The sequence below is a fragment of the Nannobrachium achirus genome, assembly GCF_963921795.1.
Source record: "Nannobrachium achirus genome assembly, chromosome: 18".
In the NCBI taxonomy this organism is placed as follows: Eukaryota; Metazoa; Chordata; class Actinopteri; order Myctophiformes; family Myctophidae; genus Nannobrachium; species Nannobrachium achirus.
The window spans coordinates 31,709,337-31,731,268 of record NC_137825.1 but is presented as its reverse complement, the minus strand read 5'-3'; the positions used below and the strand labels follow the sequence as shown (position 1 = coordinate 31,731,268).

At 43.2% G+C, this 21,932-nt stretch overlaps 1 protein-coding gene across 1 annotated transcript in view; it reads right to left on the bottom strand.

The window, feature by feature from the left end:
• ankfn1a (ankyrin repeat and fibronectin type III domain containing 1a) overlaps positions 1 to 21,932 on the bottom strand; it is a gene marked incomplete at both ends in the record, with an annotated part of 215,853 nt that overhangs the window by 51,599 nt on the left and 142,322 nt on the right. Inside the window, 2 exons of the mRNA XM_080747348.1 lie at positions 10,954 to 11,164; positions 18,850 to 19,051. Of these exons, the coding sequence (XP_080603474.1) occupies positions 10,954 to 11,164; positions 18,850 to 19,051 (413 nt within the window). The remainder of the gene's footprint in view (positions 1 to 10,953; positions 11,165 to 18,849; positions 19,052 to 21,932) is intronic.

Below are 21,932 nucleotides of genomic sequence, written 5' to 3'. Positions count from 1 at the left end.
TATAATTGGTAAAACGTACCTGGAAATAACGTACTTGATACAGTCTTTTTTTTCACTCTCTACTAAATCTCTTTGCCCAAAGATAGTTGCGACGCGTTGTGGGCATGTAGATCGGTTATTTTTTGACGAATGTTCCGCCGCAGGGTAATAGATGTCTGGGATATTTTGATTATGAGGATAATCTCGTAAATTGCTATTTCTTTGGTCACACTAATTGTGTCCTGAAATGTTCATATCGTCCCATCCCAAATTATTACTTGAGTAAATGTACTTAGTTACTTGTTACTTTTCCATCACTGGAGGCCACCCTAATTGTACAGTTTTTTTGTACTGCTGTCACCTGTATGCAAACCAACCCAAAATGCCCCCAAAATAGGCCATCCAAATCAATTATTTATGAGAGCCTTTTGTGCTCTGTTCCTGCTGTGTCACCTTTTTCAATCTTCTTAGGTTTGCGCCCCTGTGTTAACATGATTGATGAACCTTTTTCCCTCTGGTTTTCTCTTTGTCAATTGGGACAATTCTGGAGAAAAAAAGGGAGCCTTCAGGCTAAATTGACTCCCCAAACTAGTTTATATTTGATTTAAACATGCATGGCAATAAGCACACTGTTGGAGAAATGTGTTTTGCCGCTGCTGCTGTTGTTAATTGACAGTGATTGATTTCCTTTTGGACCTGCCCTATTTTCATTGATGTTTTCCTTAACCACTTAAAAGCCCAGCATCCATATTCTGTGGGGGGGAGGGATTTGCCAAAAATACAGGCACTTTTCTATTTTCTAAGAATCTATGGGGAATTATTGGAAAATGTAATGGGAAAACCACAGTCCAAGTACAGGTGCAATTCAAGTCAGTTTAGAGTGTTTACGTGGTTTACAGTAAGTGCACCGTGACCTTACACATAAGATATTAAAACTAAAATAGGCCGGAACTAATCATCCGCTTTCTGTTTATACAACACAGCTTGCAGATAGAGAACGGGTGGACGGATTTTCACCAGGTTTGTTTTGTTTTGAAGCTGTCGAACTGCCCGCACACGCACGATTCACAGTCCGTGTCCGATCGCGCACAATGGAAACTCTAGCGCCCACGTTAAAAGGTAAGAGAAGACAGGCAGTGAAAGACATAGCAATCTTTTCAGGTTCCTTGTGTGGTTGCGGTCAATGAGTTAAAGGCACACCTTATGAACAGTGGTGTAAGTACAATTTTGAAGTGCATTTAAATTGATTGTTAATTAAAAAGGTCCCAGGTTCGATTCCCAGCCCCTGAAACATGTGGAGATGTCCCTGATGAGGAACTGCTTCCCCCCACTCTCCTCTATGGGCAGCAATCACCTGGGTGAAACAAGTGAATTATCACAGTGGATGAAATAGTTAATTTAACTCACTTAGCGCCGGTCGACTCCCAGATCGACATTGTTATTATGGACGTCCCTGCCGATCGACTTTAATCGACTTTTATATAAAAGCATTGTTTAAGCATTTATTTGGGTATTTCGACGGAGCAAATCGGTTTCCTTACCTTCAGCTGGTTATAACACGAGACCGTGAAAAAAAAAGGATACGATTATGACGTCCACCGCTAAACCAGGCCTTCCTGTTTACAATAGCATCTGCTAGCCGTTAGGCTCAATGCAAACCATCGTCCCTTATGCAGCTTCACTAGGTCGGATTTTGATTTGGAAATTTTGTGCGTGGCGTCTGTATACGATCCGTTGCCCAGACCGATGGTGGTTTTAGACAATCAAGCACGAATTGAACAGGATTGAGGATCTCCCATTGTGAATCAATGGAGCGACGTCACCTACCCAACCTTGAAACGTGTTTTTTTCTGAAAGTTTTAGTGTTACGATGGCGCACTCTAGTGGTCTTTTTGGAGGTGGTTTATCATCATGGCTTTGAAAACAATGAAATTATACCCTATCATGTTAATAAAATATAGCTATTTCCCGGCAGTTTTAGCGCACATCCATATTTTAAGTTCGCAGGTTAATAGTTTTTTTATGATATCGTAAAAATCTAGTTTGGCAAAGACTTCTTTAAACCAGCCGTTTGTTCCCCAGTTATTTCAAAAAATACTACCGTATTTGAAACTTACATATGATTGAAATTCCAGTTCTTGTTCAAACTTTTTCGAGCTTTCTTTTTTCTTTTTAAAATAGCTTTTATTCTGTATACAGTGTTTCTATTGGGAAGAAATCAATCACCAAAAAAAAGCAATAAAGTAGCATTTGTTCTTGACAATACGTTTAGGGACTGTTTTGGGATGGCAACAGTTTACTTCTAGCCCAGACTGTCTGCTTTGAAATAACATCATATATCAAACTGGAGGAAATGTGTTTGTTTGATAGACTGTTGTCCCCTCTTACCCAGATGCAGTGGATTCAAACCAACAACCTAGAATAACTAAAATCATAGAGAACATGTTGAATCCCATATTATCCCATTTAGAACGGGTACACATTTTGTGTATCATTATTTTATGCTTTAACTATTGAAAAATAGCAGATATACAAGCTCACAGCGCGGCACCGAGTGCCGCGCTGCGAGCTTGTAGATCTGCTATTTTTGAAAAATCGTGAAAATTCGAATTTTGACCCGATACTATAAGTCTCTTTTGAATCCTTGTAAGGTTTTTTTTTTAAAAACCCATGTTTCTATGTCAGCAATCTGGCCAGCCATCGTCAAAGAAAAGGTACTTTTCACTTGACTGGAGCTCAGTTAGTCTGTTCTTGAGAGACTACTATGTCAGTGGTTCTCAAACCTTTTCATGTGAAGTTAAAATTATAATAATTATAAAATTATATTTATTTGGCCACGGACCCCCATCTCAAAATATTTAGTTCCAGGGACCACCCAGAAGCAAAATTTGAGTTACAGACGTTCGCATTGAAAATACGTATATTCAAAGATTTGCCCACATTTTCATGACTTTTTCAAAAATAGCAGATCTACAAGCTCGCAGCGCGGCACTCGGTGCCGCGCTGTGAGCTTGTATATCTGCTATTTTTCACTGGTTAAAGCATTCAATAATGGGTTATACTAGGTTTCCAGCCCTAAAGCAAGGTAACATGCGAGCAGACAGACAGACAGACAGACAAGGTGGTGAGGTAACAGCATTACTGCTGTCGGTACAAAAACAGAGGATAAATGGACTGGACACGGGAACGATGGAACCAAGGACCCAGAGAACACACGTAACCATGGGAGACCGAAACACACAGGAAGACACATTAATATAGCAGTCTCCGTAACCATGGGTGATGGAGAGGAGAGGAGAGGAGAGGAGAGGAGAGGAGAGGAGAGGAGAGGAGAGGAGAGGAGAGGAGAGGAGAGGAGAGGAGAGGAGAGAGGAGGAGAGCTAAGGAGTGATTGGAGGAGAGGAGATCGGATATGCGATAGTGTTACTGTCGGGCAGAAACCTCGTGTCTCCAAGTTTCAAATTTGTACCTTTTTTTCGCTAAGTAAAGCCCTAGCTTCATCATACAAGGCCCTTGAAGGCTGGCGCAAAAAAAATAGTGAAAACAGCAGATCTACAAGCACACAACGCCTCGCACCGCATGCTTGTAGATTGGCTGTTTCCACTAGTTTAAATCAATTTTAAAATGATAAATACAAACGAACGGTTTTGGAAACACAAGGTTTCCACCCGGCAACAACAATATTTATCTTTTTTTGACCCCCAATCTATAGCTACCGAAAAAAATCCTCAGTGTTCATTTAATCCTGACAGTGTACAGAATATAAGTGTTCCAGTGTCAAGAGTGGAGCTGTAGGGAATCAGTTTGGATCAGAATAGAAGCGTTCCAGTGTCAGAGTGGACCTGTAGGGAATCAGTTTGGATCAGAATAGAAGTGTTCCAGTGTCAAGAGTGGGCCTGTAGGGAATCAGTTTGGATCAGAATAGAAGCGTTCCAGTGTCAGAGTGGACCTGTAGGGAATCAGTTTGGATCAGAATAGAAGTGTTCCAGTGTCAAGAGTGGGCCTGTAGGGATCAGTTTGGACCCCGTAGTGGGGGAGCCCACTCCCGCAGGCCCTCATGTCAAGGAACATGTGATTTAGCAGCACTGGGGAACGAGCCATTACCGGCTCCCCGCCGGGACCTGTCAGCTAACTGGCTAACGGCTAGCGAGGAGGAGAGCTGAAAATTAACAGACTGCCGTGTGTGTGTGTGTGTGTGTGTGTGTGTGTGTGTGTGTGTGTGTGTGTGTGTGTATGCGTGTGTGTGTGTGTGTGTGTGTGTGTGTGTGTGTGTGTGTGTGTGTGTGTGCGTGTGTGTGTGTGTGTGTGTGTGTGTGTGCGTGCGTTCGTGCGCACGCAAGAGAGGCTGCCTCACACAGCATGCCATTGTCTGGTTGGCTGGCTGAGGGCAACTAAATATAGACAGACCCCCGGGGATTGAGTGGTGGTGCTGTGTGCGTGTGCGTGTGTGTGTGCGCGTGTGTGTGTGTGTGTGTGTGTGTGTGTGTGTGTGTGTGTGTGTGTGTGTGTGTGTGTGTGTGTGTGCGTGTGTGTGTGTGTGTGTGGAGGGGTTGGCACATATAAATGAACACACCCACGTGTACTATAGGTCAGCGCGTGCACACACGCAACGCAACAGGGACCGTACAGATACTTTAGAAATAAAACCACACTTGTTTTTGTATGCGTGTGCGTGTGTGACACAGACACACCAGGGACAGAGTCAAGACTGACAGATGAGCATATAGACAGACACGCACGAGTACAAGAACCAATAGATAACCACACACGCACACACACAAAGGCAGCAGGTACTGTACGTGCAAGTCTATGAATCACACACATGCGCGCACGCACACACACTCTCTCTCACGGCAGCCAGTGGACGTACTGACTGGGTCTTGACTGATTTACTTGGCTCTTGTGCTGTGACATAAACAGAGGGGGAGGGAGGGGGGTCCCGCCAGGGGAGAAAACAACATGGCCAGTGTTTACCTTGTGTTTGTTTACAAGGGGGGGGGGGGGGCGTCGTCGTCCCGTCCCGTCCCAGGGCCCCCCTGGCCCCCGCCCCCCTCCCCCCTCCCTGTCTGTTTGGACTGGAGCGGCGCTCAGCCACAATAAATCACTTAGTGCTAATTGGCCTGGCGTTACATGCATCAGTGGAAAAGCTAAACCATTAAAGGGACAGAGAGTCGTTAAGGCTGCCAGCTCCGCTGCTGGGCTGTGAAGTGGCCACTGTTTTTTACCCGCGCGCGTACATGCACTCGCGGCCAGTGGACAGAGTACTTATTTCTTTTATTTTACTTTTAAAAATACTCTTAAAATATCAGTATTCAAATTTTTACTTGAAAGTACAAAAAAGTACATGTGGGATCGAAATATAAACCTTTTTATGTGAAGGACCCCCAAAATGATATGTATTTGGCCCCGATACCCCATCTCAAAATATAGTTCCAGGGACCCCCAAGAAGCAAAATTTGAGTTACAAATGTTCGCTTAAAAAAAACATATATTCAAAAATTTGCACACATTTTTACGACTTTTCAAAAATAGCAGATTTGTGCGTACAGTTTGTAGATCTGCTATTTTTCAATAGTTAAAGCGTAAAATAATTAAGGCCCCTCCACCTTGGGCCCTATCAACTCAGTCCCACTTTTCCCCCCCTTGTGACGCCCCTGAAATATGCTTACTGTACACAGGAAAACATTTTAAAGTTATACCATGTAACTTTTTTTATAAAACAAATCTTAAAATTGTCCTAACTGTTAAATCGCTAAAGTTTTAGAACCCCCACTCCATTAATTTCAGCTTCTAAAGCCTTCTCTTTATATGTTTTCTATGAGCCGTGAGGGGGGGAGAATTTCGCGGCAAAATGACATCATCTGCATCATGTGTATACGTTGACCAATCATATCGCCGATCATAAACACATGGTACACTACCGGCCAATCACAGGCGCATCTTGCTGACTTCTCAGGAAGTAGCTTGCCTCAACATAACAACAACATACTCGGGTGAAGGAGTCAGTTTCTCCGGAATGCCTGAGCGCACAGGAACCAGGGACCCCTCTAAAGATAGATCTCGGCCAGCTGCAGGCGGACGCGGTGGCGAGAGGCCCGGTCCGCGGCGAAAAACGGCCGAAAGACGCGGACGCGACCGCAGTTTGCTATACAGCTCTGACCACTAGTTGAGCAACTTACACAGTATAGCTTTAATTTAACTCTACATATATAGGTACAAAACAGGGCTTCAGTGGCTAATGTAAATTTTGTAATAATAATCTAAATATGTGACTACTGTAGCTACTGTTAGCTGTCAAATAATTGTAGTGGAGTAAAAAGTACAAGATTTGCCTCTGAGTGGAGTAGCCTGTAAGTTTAAAGTATGACATTTTTTAAATACTGAAGTACAGTAAGTACAGTACTTGAATAAATATAATTAGATACTTTCCATCACTGTCTGGTGGACACGCAAACGTGCGCGCGCACCCACACACACACAGGCCCCTGACACACAATCAGAGACATACACAACCACCCATGTGCACCCGCTACCATCACACACACACGCGCACGCGCACCAACCCAACAGTCACATATACACAGCACAACTAATTATATACACACACACACACACGCAACCTTCTGTCAGCCTCTCTCTCTCACACACACACACACACACACACACGCGCACACACACACACACAGTAGTGAAGCATGAACCACCTGTCCGGAGAGGAGAGGAGAGGAGAGGAGAGGAGAGGAGAGGAGAGGAGAGGAGAGGAGAGGAGAGGAGAGGAGAGGAGAGGAGAGGAGAGGATGGTCCAGGATGCACTAATGGAACACTCAGCTCTTCTCCATGCTGTGGAGTTCTAGCAGCAGTGAATAAGGTCTGATACATCCACACTCATCAGGGGTGTCACACCAAATTCTGGGCCCTGGGTACAAGGATTCACTGCGGCCCCCCATGAATGTTACACATTATTTTGTGCTTTAACTATTGATAAATAGCAGATCTACAAGTTCACAGCGCGGCTGTGAGCTTGTAGATCTGCTATTTCTGAAAAAAATTGAAAAGTCTTTGAATATTTCAAATCCTTCTAAGGTTTTTTGAAAAACCTATGTTTCTATGTCAGTGGTGCTCAAACCTTTTCATGTGAAGGACCCCCAAAATGATATGTATTTGGCCACGGACCCCCCATCTCAAAATATTTAGTTCTAGGGTCCCCCCCCCCCCCCCCCCAGGAGCAAAATTTGAGTTACAAATGTTCGCTTAAAAAATACATTGTGTTGGAGGGACTGCAAACAGATTGGTGACCACACCCATGTTTTCTGGGACTGTCCTAAACTGAAAAAATATTGGGAGGGAATACGCAAGGAAATAGCGGTTATCCTGAAGATAGACTTACCATTAGACCCCAAAGTGTACATTATTGGTGTGGTTCCGGAGGGGTTGGCTAACAAACAAGTGGTCTACATTTTAAATATTCTTTTGCTGATAGCTAGAAAAATGATCACCCTAGCCTGGATGAGATCATTACCACCTACAATTGATCAATGGCACGCGAGACTGATTAAAGTGTACACTATGGAAAAGATCACTGCTAAGCTCCAGATGAAGTTCGATGTTTTCCTTAAGAATTGGGCCCCGGTAATATGCTATCTGAACCTCCCTGTATGAATGTAAATGTAGTTGCCATGCTATTGTGAGATTTTGAGTGTGTGTTGTTCTGATTCCAAGTTTATGTCCTGTTATTTCTTCCAAATTCCGAAATTGTTTTATTTAATGTTTGCCGATGTGTGTGTTTTGTGTTTATCTTTATTTTTATTTTGCTTTTATGTTATTATTATTTGTGGATTATTTGCTGATAACTTGCTGATAACTTTGTGAATGTTTATGGAGACAGAATGGCAAATAAACACCTTTTGTTCAAAAAAAATAAAAAATACATATATTCAAATACTTGCACACATTCTTACGACTTGCACTCGGTGCCGCGCTGTGAGCTTGTATATCTGCTAATTTTCAATAGTTAAAGCATAACATAATTAACTCAGTGAATGCCTGACATTATTGGGCCTTGATGCCAGCCATTTTGTTTAATTTCGGCTAAAGGGCTAACGTGCACGAGCGTGCACGGCCGGGCTATAAACATAGAATGGTTGGGTCGGCGATTAACGGTTATGGAGATAATGGCCAAAACGTTTATAATATAATCTGGTGTAAAAGGAAAATAGAGGAAATATGTCATATTTGAAATACGTGCAAAATTGATATGATATGATATGATATGATATCATATTATATCAAGTTTGCGCTCATTTCCTGTATATACACCTATATAAGTGACATTTTTTAATTTGAGTTTAAAAAAAAGTTTATTTTTTTCATGTTAAAAAAAGTGTGTAAAAGACGTTTTTGGCACCAGGAACCCTTATTAAAAAGTGTGTAAAAGACGTTTTTGGCACTCAGGGAGTTAAGGCCCCCTCCACCTTGGGCCCTAGTAACTCAGACCCACTTTTCCCACCCTTGTGACGCCCCTGATACTCATCACCCCATCCCTGCTTCAGGAACCCTAAACACTGGCAGCCATTGTACCAGCTACAGTACCATCCCACACTGTCCAACGTTCACTGCTTTTAAACTTATCATCAGTTACTAGAGTGCCAATCCTGCAACCAGACTGCATGGTCCCGGACTGACTGCAGATCCCTTTTACCTTGCGACTGTGTTTTCTAATTTACTTGTACTATTTATGGTGTTTATTCAACTTCATTGTGATGAAGCACTGTATGCGCCGCTGTTGCATTTTGATGTATTTATATTGTTCCTTGTTCTCTATTTTCTGTGGCGACTGCAGATGAAAATTTGCATCACCGCTAAATCCGGTGTATATATATTTATTTTTGTGTACTGCTGTCCAAATAAACAAATAAAGTAAAGTACTACTTCACTTTTAAAAGAATATATTATCTCCATATATACAGTATGGGTCTATAATCTCACTTTGGGATGGTACCATTTCTCTGTCCATAGCCCACCAATGAGACGGAAATTATACTCATTACAAGCTAGCAAATAGAAACTAAATCCATTGTTCCAGTTCCAGTTCCAGAGAGAGAGAGAGAGAGAGAGAGAGAGAGAGAGAGAGAGAGAGAGAGAGAGAGAGAGAGAGAGAGAGAGAGAGAGTGTGCGTGTGTGTGGAAGAAAGTGGAGCATATCACTCCAGTTCTCAAATCTTTACACTGGCTCCCTGTCGGTGAACTAATTGATTTGAAAAGACTACTGTTGGTTTATAAAGCGCTGGATGGTTTAAATGCCAGACTACATTTCTGAACTTCTGCCACACCATGAACCCTCCAGACCTCACAGGTCATTGGGGACAGCTCTGTTCTCTGAAACCCAGAGTGGAGAAGAAGCAGTGATCGTTTTATTTTTTATTTTTGTATACGCAGCACAAACTCCCCGAAAACTGCAGGTCAGCTACAGTACAACTCTCAATTCTTTTCACCAAATTTGACCTGACAAATACCCAAAAATGTCTTCTAAATCCTAACTTTTCTGAAAAACATATCGTCACTGTCGGGCCAAAACATCTTAACTGCATTTTTGAGGTTTTTGATTTTTCTGTCATAAATCCCTTTACATCTGAGTGTTGGTTCAAATAATATTGAACCAATGGAAAGTAGTAAAAAGTGCTCGGGACAAAACCTCCTAACTCCACACTTTCTGCCAAACCAGCTAACTCCACCCGATCGGCCCTCTCTTTTTTTCATAAATATGTGCTATTGAACACCCTTTAAGTCTGTGTGTTAGTTAAAATAATATTGAACCAATGAAAAGTATTAAAAAGCCCCACTTGAGCTAATTTTCCTGAAAATGAACAGGTCCTAGAGTTAAGAGGTTTTGTCCCGACAGTAGAGATATGTTTCTATGATCAATGGTGCTCAAACCTTTTAATGTCAAGGACCCCTAGAAATATATATATATATATTTGACCGCCGACAGCCCGACACTCATCTCAAAATATTTTTTTCCAGGGACCCCTCCAGAAGCAAAGATTTACAAAAGTTTGCTTTAATATATATATTTAAAGATTTGCAAAAGATTTCAAGAATTTTCAAAAATAGCAGATCTACAACTACAAGCTTGCAGCACGGTACTCAGTGTCGCACTGTGAGCTTGTATATTATCTGCTATTTTTTAATAGCATAAAATAATGGTTAAAGTGGTGAAAATCGAACATAACAAAGATGTGTTCCCGATCTTAATGGGTTAAATGAAAGCGCAAGACTTTTCTGTTTGCCAACGTCTTTTACTGAGGGGTTTTGCTTTTAAAATAATCTTCCGCACTGTAATTTAATTCTCTTATTTTCCTGTTTTATTTTCCTTGAACTTATGTTTCCATTCTATTCAATGGATTTCTTGTGTGTCCTAATGCACTGTAATACACTTGTGTAAAGCACTTTGCATTACCTTGGTGGAATGTGTACAAATAAACTCGCCTCGCCTCATGCTGTACTTATTCTGCCTCACTCTGTAACACTGTGAGCCCTGTTGGTGAAATGATGCCACTGTACAGCTCAATGGTCCAATATTGCAACGGGTCATCTACCAACGCATTTGCAAAACAAGTTCTAATTTAAAAAGAAAATAATAATATTTAATAGTGGCATGCCTTCGGCAGTCATTCCACCCACGCAATCAATGTCTTGTCCTTGCCTGTGTTACAGTTCAAGTAGAACACGGCCATGCGTGTGTGTGTGTGTGTGTGTGTGTGTGTGTGTGTGTGTGTGTGTGTGTGTGTGTGTGTGTGTGTGTGTGTGTGTGTGTGCACACGCATGTGCATGCGTGTACACTTATAGTCCTTTAGTGGAAGAAATGTAATTGTTAACGACAAAAACACAATTAAATCGTTAATCTCAATTATTTGAGAGACAATTAATCGGCATCCTGAAATCGTGACAGCCCTACTGGTGCGTGAACAACACTCACAGTGCGGGCTCTCCTTGCCTCCGGCCTTGAGCAGAAGCTTGGCGATGGGCGTGTTGTTGGTCATGATGGCGATGTCGAGCGGCGTCAGGCCCTGGCTGTTGGGCGTGTTCAGGTCCAGCTCCTCGGCGCTGTACTGGAACAGCAGGATCTGCACAGCATCCAGGTCCTGCTGCTCCACCGCCTCCAGGATGCAGTCGCTGCCCTGCATAGTCTGACACAGAGAGAGAGAGAGAGAGAGAGAGAGAGAGAGAGAGAGAGAGAGGGAGAGAGAGAGAGAGAGAGGGGTTGTACATCAGGGGTCTTCAACGTTTTCAGGGAGAGAGAGATGAATCAGGGACCCCCTGGATTCCATTTAGTTTCATTGTTTGACAGCACGATCATCAGTGTATTTTGGATTCATGTCAATTTGTGTTTTCAGATATTTAACCAGTGGAACCGTCAATACTTAATAAACTCGACCTTTCATTCTGTACTTAAGGGGAGCACACACTGAACGCGGACGGCTGCGCAGCGTCGCATCGCGGTATCGACGCACGTGAAGTGCCCCGCGGTAACCCCAACTGGATGCGGCGCGCTGCCACACAGCACATCCATTTCCCCCGGTGGGGAGAACCATGGGAGAACATGTTCAACGCGCGGCAACGCTGGACAAATAGAACAGTGGCGTATCGGCGCGCCAGACGAGGCGTCAGACCCGCGGTTGCGCGCGTCTGACGGCGCCGGTGTGGGTTAGTTCATTGAAAATAACGGGGCTGTATTTTTTGACACGCCGCTTCCGCGCCGCCTCTGCGTCCAGTGTGTGTTCACCTTTAGTCTGCTCTTTTCCACCAACTTAACCACTTGGAACTCTAGTGTCCATGCAAATTCTAAGAACTTCTGAGCCAAAAATAGCAGGTCTACAAGCTCACAACGCCTCGCAGCATAGACACTATTCAAGTGGTTAATATAAAAAAGGGGAAAAAAGGTTCTATCACTCAGTTTTGGAGGACTCCCTGTAGTAACTCTGAGGACCCCCTAGTCCTCAGAGCCTTGAAGACCCTTGTTGTAGATGCATGGTCTGACACGTAGAGAGAGAGAGGTTGTAGATTGGGATGGGACGATAATCACTATTATCGTTTATCGTGATAAAAATTCTCTGCCAAATCTCTTTGCAGATACAAGATCCCAATGTACTAACTCTTCAATTTACAATTCAGACATTTAGCAGACGTTCTTAATCCAGAGTGATTTACAATATATAAGCAAGGTAGACCAAGACCATAAACTTTATCAAATTAAAACATGCTATCTAAATTACACATATGGTCATCGAGGGTAGGCAAGTGCTACAGTAAGTACTATGGGCTAAGGTGGAGTCTGAAGAGGTGAGTCTTCAGAACATGGCAGAAGCTATATTCCACAGTTTGGGGGCAAGGAGGGCGAAGAGTCTAGGATGAGTGGATCGTTGTCTTGGGGTTTTTAGCGAGGGTTCTGTCAGCTTCCCCGTGTTAGCTTGGGGGGGGCTTTGAAGGCCAGCATCAGTGTTTTGTGCGGGCAGCAACAGACTCTGGAACAGCCTCCCATTGGACCTCACTTTGCTAGATTCATACCATTTTTACCATCTAAATTAATTACTCATTTTAAGCTCCTAAGAGCAGAAAAGTATTCGTCAATTATCACTGATACTGTTGTCGTGTGTTGTTTTTGTTGCTGTAATTATATTTATGATTTATGATTCATTTATGATTTTAAGTTGTTTAAAAAGGTGCTACCGGTACATAAATAACATTTTTTAATCATCGTCATAATCTTCATTATCATCATCATAATCAAGCAAGACACTGCTCCTGATTGAGCAGGTTGGTGCCTTGCATGGTTTCCCCTGCAGTCGGTGTGTGAATGGGTTGAATGTGATGCACATTGCAAAGCGCTTAAAGGCGCTATGTAAATGAACCACTTATATGTGTCCAATTAAGTGTCACCTGGTCAGCACAGGATGTTCCGGAAAGACAGCGCGCGCGTGCACACACACACACACACACACACACACACACACACACACACACACACACACACACACACACACACACACACACACACACACACACACACACACACACACACACACACACACACACACACACACACACACACACACACAGGAGTGTCTCATTCATGCCTGTGGTCCTAAGGACCCCAACACTTGAATACGACAGCGCGGCAGACAGTGGGGCTCCACGTTCATTATCATTATCATCCTTCTCATTAATTAGCATTCTGTTGCAGGGCGCGCACAAGAATAAACCCCCAGCTCGGCGTGGCCCCTGCGAGGGAGAGAGAGAAAGAGGAGACAAGTCCACGTTTTATGGAAATGTGAATTGCTCTGGATGGCGTGTTTGTAGCCTGAAAGCACAGCAGTGCATTTATTAAGTAATGAAGTAACAGCATCATTTTCGACAGGAACGGAACCCGATGCAAGCTCCAGCTGAGAGAGAATAGAATGTGGGCGACTGGCAGCAGCCGCTCATAAAACACACTCATTACAGATACACAAAAACGAAACCTCCTACCGATGTCAAAAGAGAGATGCCAGACCATAAAGAAACAATGAAATGGAAGCCAACGGTGGCGAAGAGCACACAGCCAGAGCTGAACCAAACACAGAGCAATATGGAACAACATCACATTAGACCTGCTGACCGATGTCGAGCAGTGGGTCTCAAACTTTTTTCACACACTGTGCCACAGTTAAAGTTAAATTATATGATGTATAATTTAACTTTTTGTATTTTTTTGAGCGGTGGTCCCGCCGCTCCTGTAATTCGCTTTCAAGATGTTACTGGCTGGCCGTGTATGTCTGTCGCCTGCCATACCTCTCCTGACCACACACACAGACCACACACACACACACACACACACACGTTAAAGGAGGGGCGCTATTGAGCAGGGCAGGCAGACAACACACTCTCTCTCTCTCTCTCTCTCTCTCTCTCTCTCTCACACACACGCGCACACACACACACACGGGTAGCAATGAGGGCTGCCAGGCAACAGACTATTATGGGCTGTCATCTCTATGACAACGATGCGCTGATAGGCTGTTACCACAGACCGCGGAAGTTTACGCAGCAGTACAGCAGCAGCAGCAGCAGCAGCAGATTCAGTCACCAACAATGCAACTAGTTATAATCAGTGGGGTTTCATTCACGCAAAACATCATCAACGTGAATACGTTTGCAGGATTGTAATCTTATCTCCAGAGTTTGTCGCGACGTGCCACGGCACGTTTCTGCATGGATATATGCAGCGATCCACACGCTTCGTCTCTGACATAGTCTGACGCGCGACACCTTGTTTTCATATCGATATTCACGTTGCAAGTCTTGCGACACAAGCATACATTATTCGAAGATTATCCCAGTTTGTTAAAAGAAACCAGAGCACCAGCGCAAAATATCTCTGCTCCACTTTGAACATTCTGTTCTCCCTGCTTTAATGGGTTGTTTCTCTTCAATCAAGTAAGGCCCCCAAATGATTTTGGAGGAGTCCCCAGCCCAGATGACAGTGAAGTCATAATTTAAGGACCCTTTTAATAAAGAAAAAAACGGAAAAAGACCGTTACTGCATCAACAAACTACAAAAAAAAAAACATTACTCATTGTAAAAAAATAAATAAGAAAGGGATCCCTAATTATGTAAGATGAACAATAATGAGGGCGAGTGGCCATGACCTGAGGGCAAGTAGAACATGACCTGTACTTTCCAGACGGACAAGTGCCTCTGAGACCATAGTGTCAACCCCTGGTTGGTACTTTTTTGAGCGGTGGTCACAACGCTCCTATACGTGGCCGTGTGTGTGGGTCTGTCTATCTGTCTGTCTGTCTGTATCCGTGTCTGTATGTAGCCTACAGTACCTTTTGTGACCACACATGTTAAGGGAGGGGCGCTGTTGTTCAGGCCAGGCCAGACACACACACACACACACACACACACACACACACACACACACACACACACACACACACACACACACACACACACACACACACACACACACACACACACACACACACACACACACGTGGATGGATGCGTGGATGGATGGATGGATGGATGATGGATGGATGGATGGATGGTTGGATGATGGATGGATGGATGGATGATGGATGGATGGATGGATGGTTGGATGATGGATGGATGGATGGATGGATGATGGATGGATGGATAATGGATGGATGGATAATGGATGGAGCCTCCACGACCACCGCTCAGTTCACACGGGTGTGATTTTATTCTTAATATTGCCCCACATTTTGACAGTGGTGTAAAGTAGCTGAGTAGATGGGTAAAATTTTGAGGTAAATCTTTGAAAATATATGTATTTTTTAAGCGAACATTTTTAACTAAAATTTTGCTTCTGGGGGGGGTCCATGGAACTAAATATTTTGAGATGGGGGTCCTTGGCCAAATACATATCATTTTGGGGGTCCTTCACATGAAAAGGTTTGAGCACCACTGACATAGAAACATAGGTTTTTTTTTTAAACCTTAGAAGGATTTGAAATATTCAAAGACTTGCACAAATGTTCACGATAAAAAAAAAAAAATCTGATCTACGAGCTCGCAGCGCGGCACTCAGTACCACACCGTGAGCTTGTATATCTGTTATTTTTCAATAGTTAAAGCACAAAATAATGCGTTCCCAGTCTGGGTTAAACCCCCTCCCCCTGGCCCTATGAAGAACATTCATGAGGGGCCCGCAGTGAATCCTTGTACCCAGGGCCCAGAATTTGGTGCGACACCCCTGATTGTTACCCATGCTGCTACACTGTCTGAAGGAAGCCGAACAAAAACAAGTTTTACTCTTATGTGCCCAGGATGTAACAATAAAGAACAACACTGAACCCTGAACCAGATGATGTTCTTTTGGACCAAAGTTGTGGTGGACACTCAGACAGACTTAGGGACGGACTGACCTCGCCTTTCTTAAAGCAGTGCTGCATGCTATATCGGTGCCAAAAATAGACTCAGTTGAGGGCTAGCTAGCATTCAGTTCATGAATACAAAAAAGACACAAGAAAGAAAGGAAAGAAATACAAGGTCAGGCAGATATGTCGCGCTACATAACTGCTACGATGATGTAACAGGGAATAAAAGGACACGAGGGAGAGAAGACTGAAGGAGCTGAGTGACAGCAGGAGAAGAGCACAGGGCTGATAATAGAGTTAGAGGAACTAAACGCATCTCTATTGATCCGTCTACGTTCGCACACAAACAGCCGGCGGCTGCAAGAGGGACTCAGAGTAAAGGACAACTTTGTTTTTTGTTACAACAAGGCTTTATATTTTAGATAGTCATTAGAGAAAAGAAAAGATGAGTGTTAGAATGTTTTCATTTACTTCTTTCTATTGTTTTAGTGATTTTAACGATTTTGATTTGCATGCATGCTCCCCAGGTTGGGAGCATGCATGCAAGTGGCTAATGATGTATTTTTAGACACAATAAGCCTATTCCCACAAGATGTAAAGCAATCTTTAATGGGCAGATGTGACTTATGGGGGCTGGTGTAAATAGTAACAAAGAAATTGCCGGCTTATTGTGTCTAAAAAGTCATATTTAGCCACTTGTACGCATGCCCCCACCCCACAAAAAAAAAAGTTGTCATACAAGGTCCTGTATTCAAAGGTTCATCTGAGTACAAAATGCATGTGTATATCGTCGTTGTCGGGTGGAAACCTTGTATGTCCAAAACCGTTTGTTTTGTATTTATCATTTTTTAAATGATAAATACACAAAACACACACACACACACACACACACACACACACACACACACACACACACACACACACACACACACACACACACACACACACACACACTCTTGCAAACAAACAGACCTTGTGTCTCACACTGTATTTATCCACAGTGCTTCGCTGAGAGCATCAAAGCTCTTTTTCAGCGATGTCCTTCTTCACACAATTCTTCCATTTAGGCTTTTAGAAGGTACCATACTGAGACACTCTCAATGCCAACAAGAAGTTAACCCTGGCCTGGCGTCCCCATTCTGGGCTTGTCACAATAGATCACCCAGACACTATTTCAAAAATGTTATTGGTGCCATGACACATATAGAACATGAAAAGTATGTTTCGATAAAGCAACAATTCTTTCAATGCATCTACCAATATGAACGAGGCGTCTGCTGTGAATTGCTATTTTCGTTATCATTCATAGACCAGGTTAGAATGTTTGTAAACAAAAGTGTATGGCGGTATTTCCAGGGAGATCTAGTGTTTGGGGTAATGGCGTCTAAAATCTAAAATTAACGGCGTTACTGTAACGGATCACTTTTTTGGATAGTGGAGTAACCTAACGAGTTTGTTTTGCAGGTTACTAGTTACCTTTTCCCCCAAACAAACTATGTTACTGTTATGGAAATACAATTTATATTCCCTTTCAGGCTATTGATCTATCGATTATTGAGTTATCGATTATTGATATAGATTATATATTTAATATTCATCTTACTTCTGTTATATTAATATATGACTGTATGCTGATGTTATGAATGTAATATGTAAGCAAGGGAAGTAAATGAGTATGATAATATGTCTTATGAGTTTAGGCCTCTGTGTACTGTCTACACATAGTTATGCAGCAGCAGGCTCATACAGTAAGGTCAAGGTCACTAGCTATTCCCCTGTAGGCAAGCGGCAGACCCAGACAGCAAGACGACAAGTTAAGGTGTTATGAACGCAAGGAGAATGTTTCTTATATCAGGCGTCAGTATTCTGGCTAGGGTAGTGACTACACACTACGGCCTCGGCATAGAGCAGAGGGCCTTCCATTCTCAGTCGATAGGACTGGAACACATGTTCATGCAGCATTGGTCAGGGTAGTGTCGCCACTCTCAGTCGCTGAGCATTGAGCAGCACATTTCATAGTCAGGCAGAAGTGACCTTCCATACTCAAGTGTTGAGAGAACAAATCTTTTGGTCAGACAGAAGGAATGTCAGTCCTCAGAATTATCTTAACAATGTGTATGTATCCTTGCAGTATCTGTATTTAAGCTGCCTCAACATCCAGATCGGTGTCAGACTCCCGTTGCCTTTCGAGACAACTGGACCCTGTCCACCTATCCTTCTTTCATCTCTTTTTCCTTTCTCCTCTCTTCTTTCTATTCTTTACTCTCATTTTCTCATTATTGTATTACATAGGAATTATTGTCATATTATTATTATTGTCATCTGTTATATTGAATAAATCTGTTATAGACATATCAGTGTCTAACTCTTCATTCTCTCACCGAGGAAATGTTCAATTTCCACAACAGTTACTTTACATATAAGACCAATATTTCCCTGTTCTTTCTGTTGCCACAAAGGATAATAGAATCCATTTGACACATTTGTGCAGTTTCCTAAATGAATGAGCTCGTCTGCGTCTCTGTCAGTGGAGACATGGATGCACGATGCACAGTCCCACTTCCGGGTGTTACGCAATAATCGGTGACCGATGCCTAAGATCTACCATATTCAATAGGTCACCACTTATGGTGTCACACACGAGTGACGATGTTATGTTAAGTAAGGTCTTGTTGCTCACAATGCTCACAATGCATTGTGAGGTTGTAGATCTGATATATACACACTTTGCGTCTATTTTTGGTACTTTTTTTAAACTTTTACTTGTAACAATGTATTTTAACATTGAAGTATTGATACTTTTTACTTAAATAAAACATTTGAGTACTTTTTCCACCACTGGGTGAGTGCACCCAGCATCCACACTGCTGGCTGGAAGTATTGATACTTTTTACTTAAATAAAACATTTGAGTACTTTTTCCACCACTGGGTGAGTGCACCCAGCATCCACACTGCTGGCTGCACCCTGGACGTGGCTGTGGGACTCACCGAGGCTTTGCGCAGGCGGTCAGACTTGCCGAAGAAGTAGGTGTCCTCGAAGGAGGAGGCGCCGCCCTTCAGCTTCTCCGACAGGTTCCTGTAGAGACGCTTGGCGGCGTTGGGTGACGCCGGACCCCCCGGACACTTCCTGTTCTGGTGGGACAACTGAAGGTTCTGCATCTGCTGGGTCATGCTGGAGGGAGAGAGACGCCTGCCAGAGAGAGAGAGAGAGAGAGAGAGAGAGAGAGAGAGTTTCCACAAGTAAGTAAATGGGTAGTGTAACCCTATACTATATATACTGTATGTGCATTGTACACTATGCCTGGGGTATGTGCCTTTAAGTATGCCTTGAAGTAGTTGGCGGGCTGCACGGGGGTATTATGGGATGTGCTTGGTGAGGTGTTTACTTTTTGTTCAGTGAGAGAAGAGTGTGCCACGCATTTTGTACAAGCCGTGATTTCCTTTTATTTGTTTACGAGTGATACAGAAGATAGAACCCTGGCTGTTCACGTGTTTATTTGGAATATATTTTTGTTATTAAATTATCAGTTCTCCAGCATGGACTCCTTTTTGTTTTAGCATAGAACAAGTTAAGGATTACCCTGCAACGAAGAGGAGGAAGGTGGTTATAGTAGTACCATAGCAGTTTTTCCCCATAATATTATTATTTCAAAAGATCTTAAAAAAATTAATAAACAGGACATGAGGGAGAGAAGAAGAAAGAGACGGACAGACCAGAAGGACGCACAGGAAAGAGGGGGAGAGACACAACACACTGTACAGCTACCTCAAACGAGTTTTTATTATTTTTTCCTAACCCTCCACAAGCCTATACAGTACACGGTATAGAAAGTGCCTGTCAGTGTCACAGACTTTGCCTGTGTGGTATTTCTATGTCTTCATGTTCATGTTCTGGTTTTCATAGTTCTAAGTTCATGTCGTCCCCAGATGCATCTCATTTTGCAATCCTCATGTGTCAGCATCGATGCAGAAATTAGCTAAGGGAATTATCCACAGTTCATAGCATTAACAGGGGAATCCTCCAAATAGGCCTAATTAGTATGCAAATTAGTTGTGAATTGCATGCAAACAGTAGCGATTCTTCAACATTATCAAGGGGAAATGGTACTTGGTACAGTACTTGAGTTAAATGTACGTAGGGGAAATGGTACTTAGGTACATTGTACTTACTATAAGTACAGTACTTGAGTAAATGTACGTAGGCCTACTTAGTTACTTTACACAAACAGTATAAATTTCTCTTAAAAGTGTAGTGTTTTGCCAGTTATGTGTGGGCCTAACTTGTGGCCCACGACCCGCCAATGGCCTCCGGTCTACAGGTTGACACGGAGGGGGCCTAGACTAGACCGCCTTGGGGGCGAGCCTAGTCACCTTAACATAATAAGGATCTAAATAAGGAGTTGTTGTCATGAAATGACACATTGTGCGTTTGATGCAAGCTGACAGACGCAGGCTTTATGACGGGCAACTGAATCACATCGCTTATTGTTACATTCGTGAGTCATCGATCGTCTGACCTTTCAATCCCGCAGTAATTGTGTTTTTGAGAATTGAGTCATGTTAGACTTTCATACCGGTACATGCTGGATTTATATAGCATATTGTGTCTTTCCGGCCACTCCAATACACTTGTACAACGTACTTCACTTCTACTACCCGGACAGAGGCGCTCATCAGTGCAGGGCTGAAGGACCACCGCGGTGGAGTCAAGGGGTTCAGATCCACCGCGTGGCATCTGGTTTATGATGTCTATAGCAGTGGTTCCCAAACCTTTTTTAGCTCAAGACCCAAAAGATAAATTAGATCAGGGGTCTTCAACCTTTTCAGGCCAAGGGCCCCTTAGTTGAGAGAGAGATGAAGCAGGGACCCCAAACAACCTTTTCAGAGATTCCATATAGTTTCATTGTTTGGCAGCACAATCTTTGGTGTATTTTGGATTCATGTCAATTTGTGTTTTCAAATATTTAACCACTTGAACTGTCAATAGTTAATAAACTTGACCTTTCACTCTGTACTTAGTCTGCTCTTTTTCCCCTCTACACCAAAGCTCTTTGCCGAAAATAGCCGATCTACAAGCTCACAACGCCTCGCAGCGAGGCGTTGTGTTCCATCACTCAAAGATTTGTAGTAGTAACTCTGGGGTCCCGGACCCCCTGTTGAAGACCCCTGAATTAGATGTTTGTCCATATATGGGCATAACATCAGGGATCTCCGTGTACGGGCATAGAAGTGTGTGTGTGTGTGTGTGTGTGTGTGTGTGTGTGTGTGTGTGTGTGTGTGTGTGTGTGTGTGTGTGTGTGTGTGTATGTGCGTGCATGCGTGCGTGCGCGTGCATGCGTGCACCTGGTGTGTGTGTGTGTGTGTGTGTGTGTGTGTGTGTGTGTGTGTGTGTGTGTGTGTGTGTGTGTGTGTGTGACATAGTCCGCCGGACACACATCCACCCACCCACACACATAGCCAGCCACAGACATAGCTGTTAATAGGGAGCCGGTTTCACCGCTCCAATAATGCTAGGACCGCTCTTAAAAGAATCAACAGACTGTAATTGCTCCCAGGTGGACACACAGACAGACGGGTACAACAGGTACAGCATGATCGGAAGGGACGTGCGCTCCCAACGGGCATCGTCCTAGTTTTGTGATCTAATCATTTCAGATCCACCGTCCTGCCGCCCCTCCAATCCATATTTGGGAGAAACTGACATTACTGCATGTCAAGATGTCTGCAGGGAAGACCACACGTGTCTTGTTTACAAGCAGAGCAGATGCTCCTTCTCCTCCTCCTCTGCGTTTTGTGCAAATTTCCTCATGAAATGTTTGGCATAACTGTGGCATAACTGTTAACCCATTTAGGCCTAGAATTATTGAATGCTTTAACCAGTGAAAAATAGCAGATATACAGCTTGTAGATCTGCTATTTTTGAAAAAGTAGTGAAAATGTGTGCAAATCGTTGAATATATGTATTTTCAAAGCGAACTGGGTGGTCCCTGGAACTAAATATTTTGAGATGGGGGTCTGTGGCCAAATAAATATCATTTTGGTGGTCCTTCACATGAAAACGTTTGAGAACC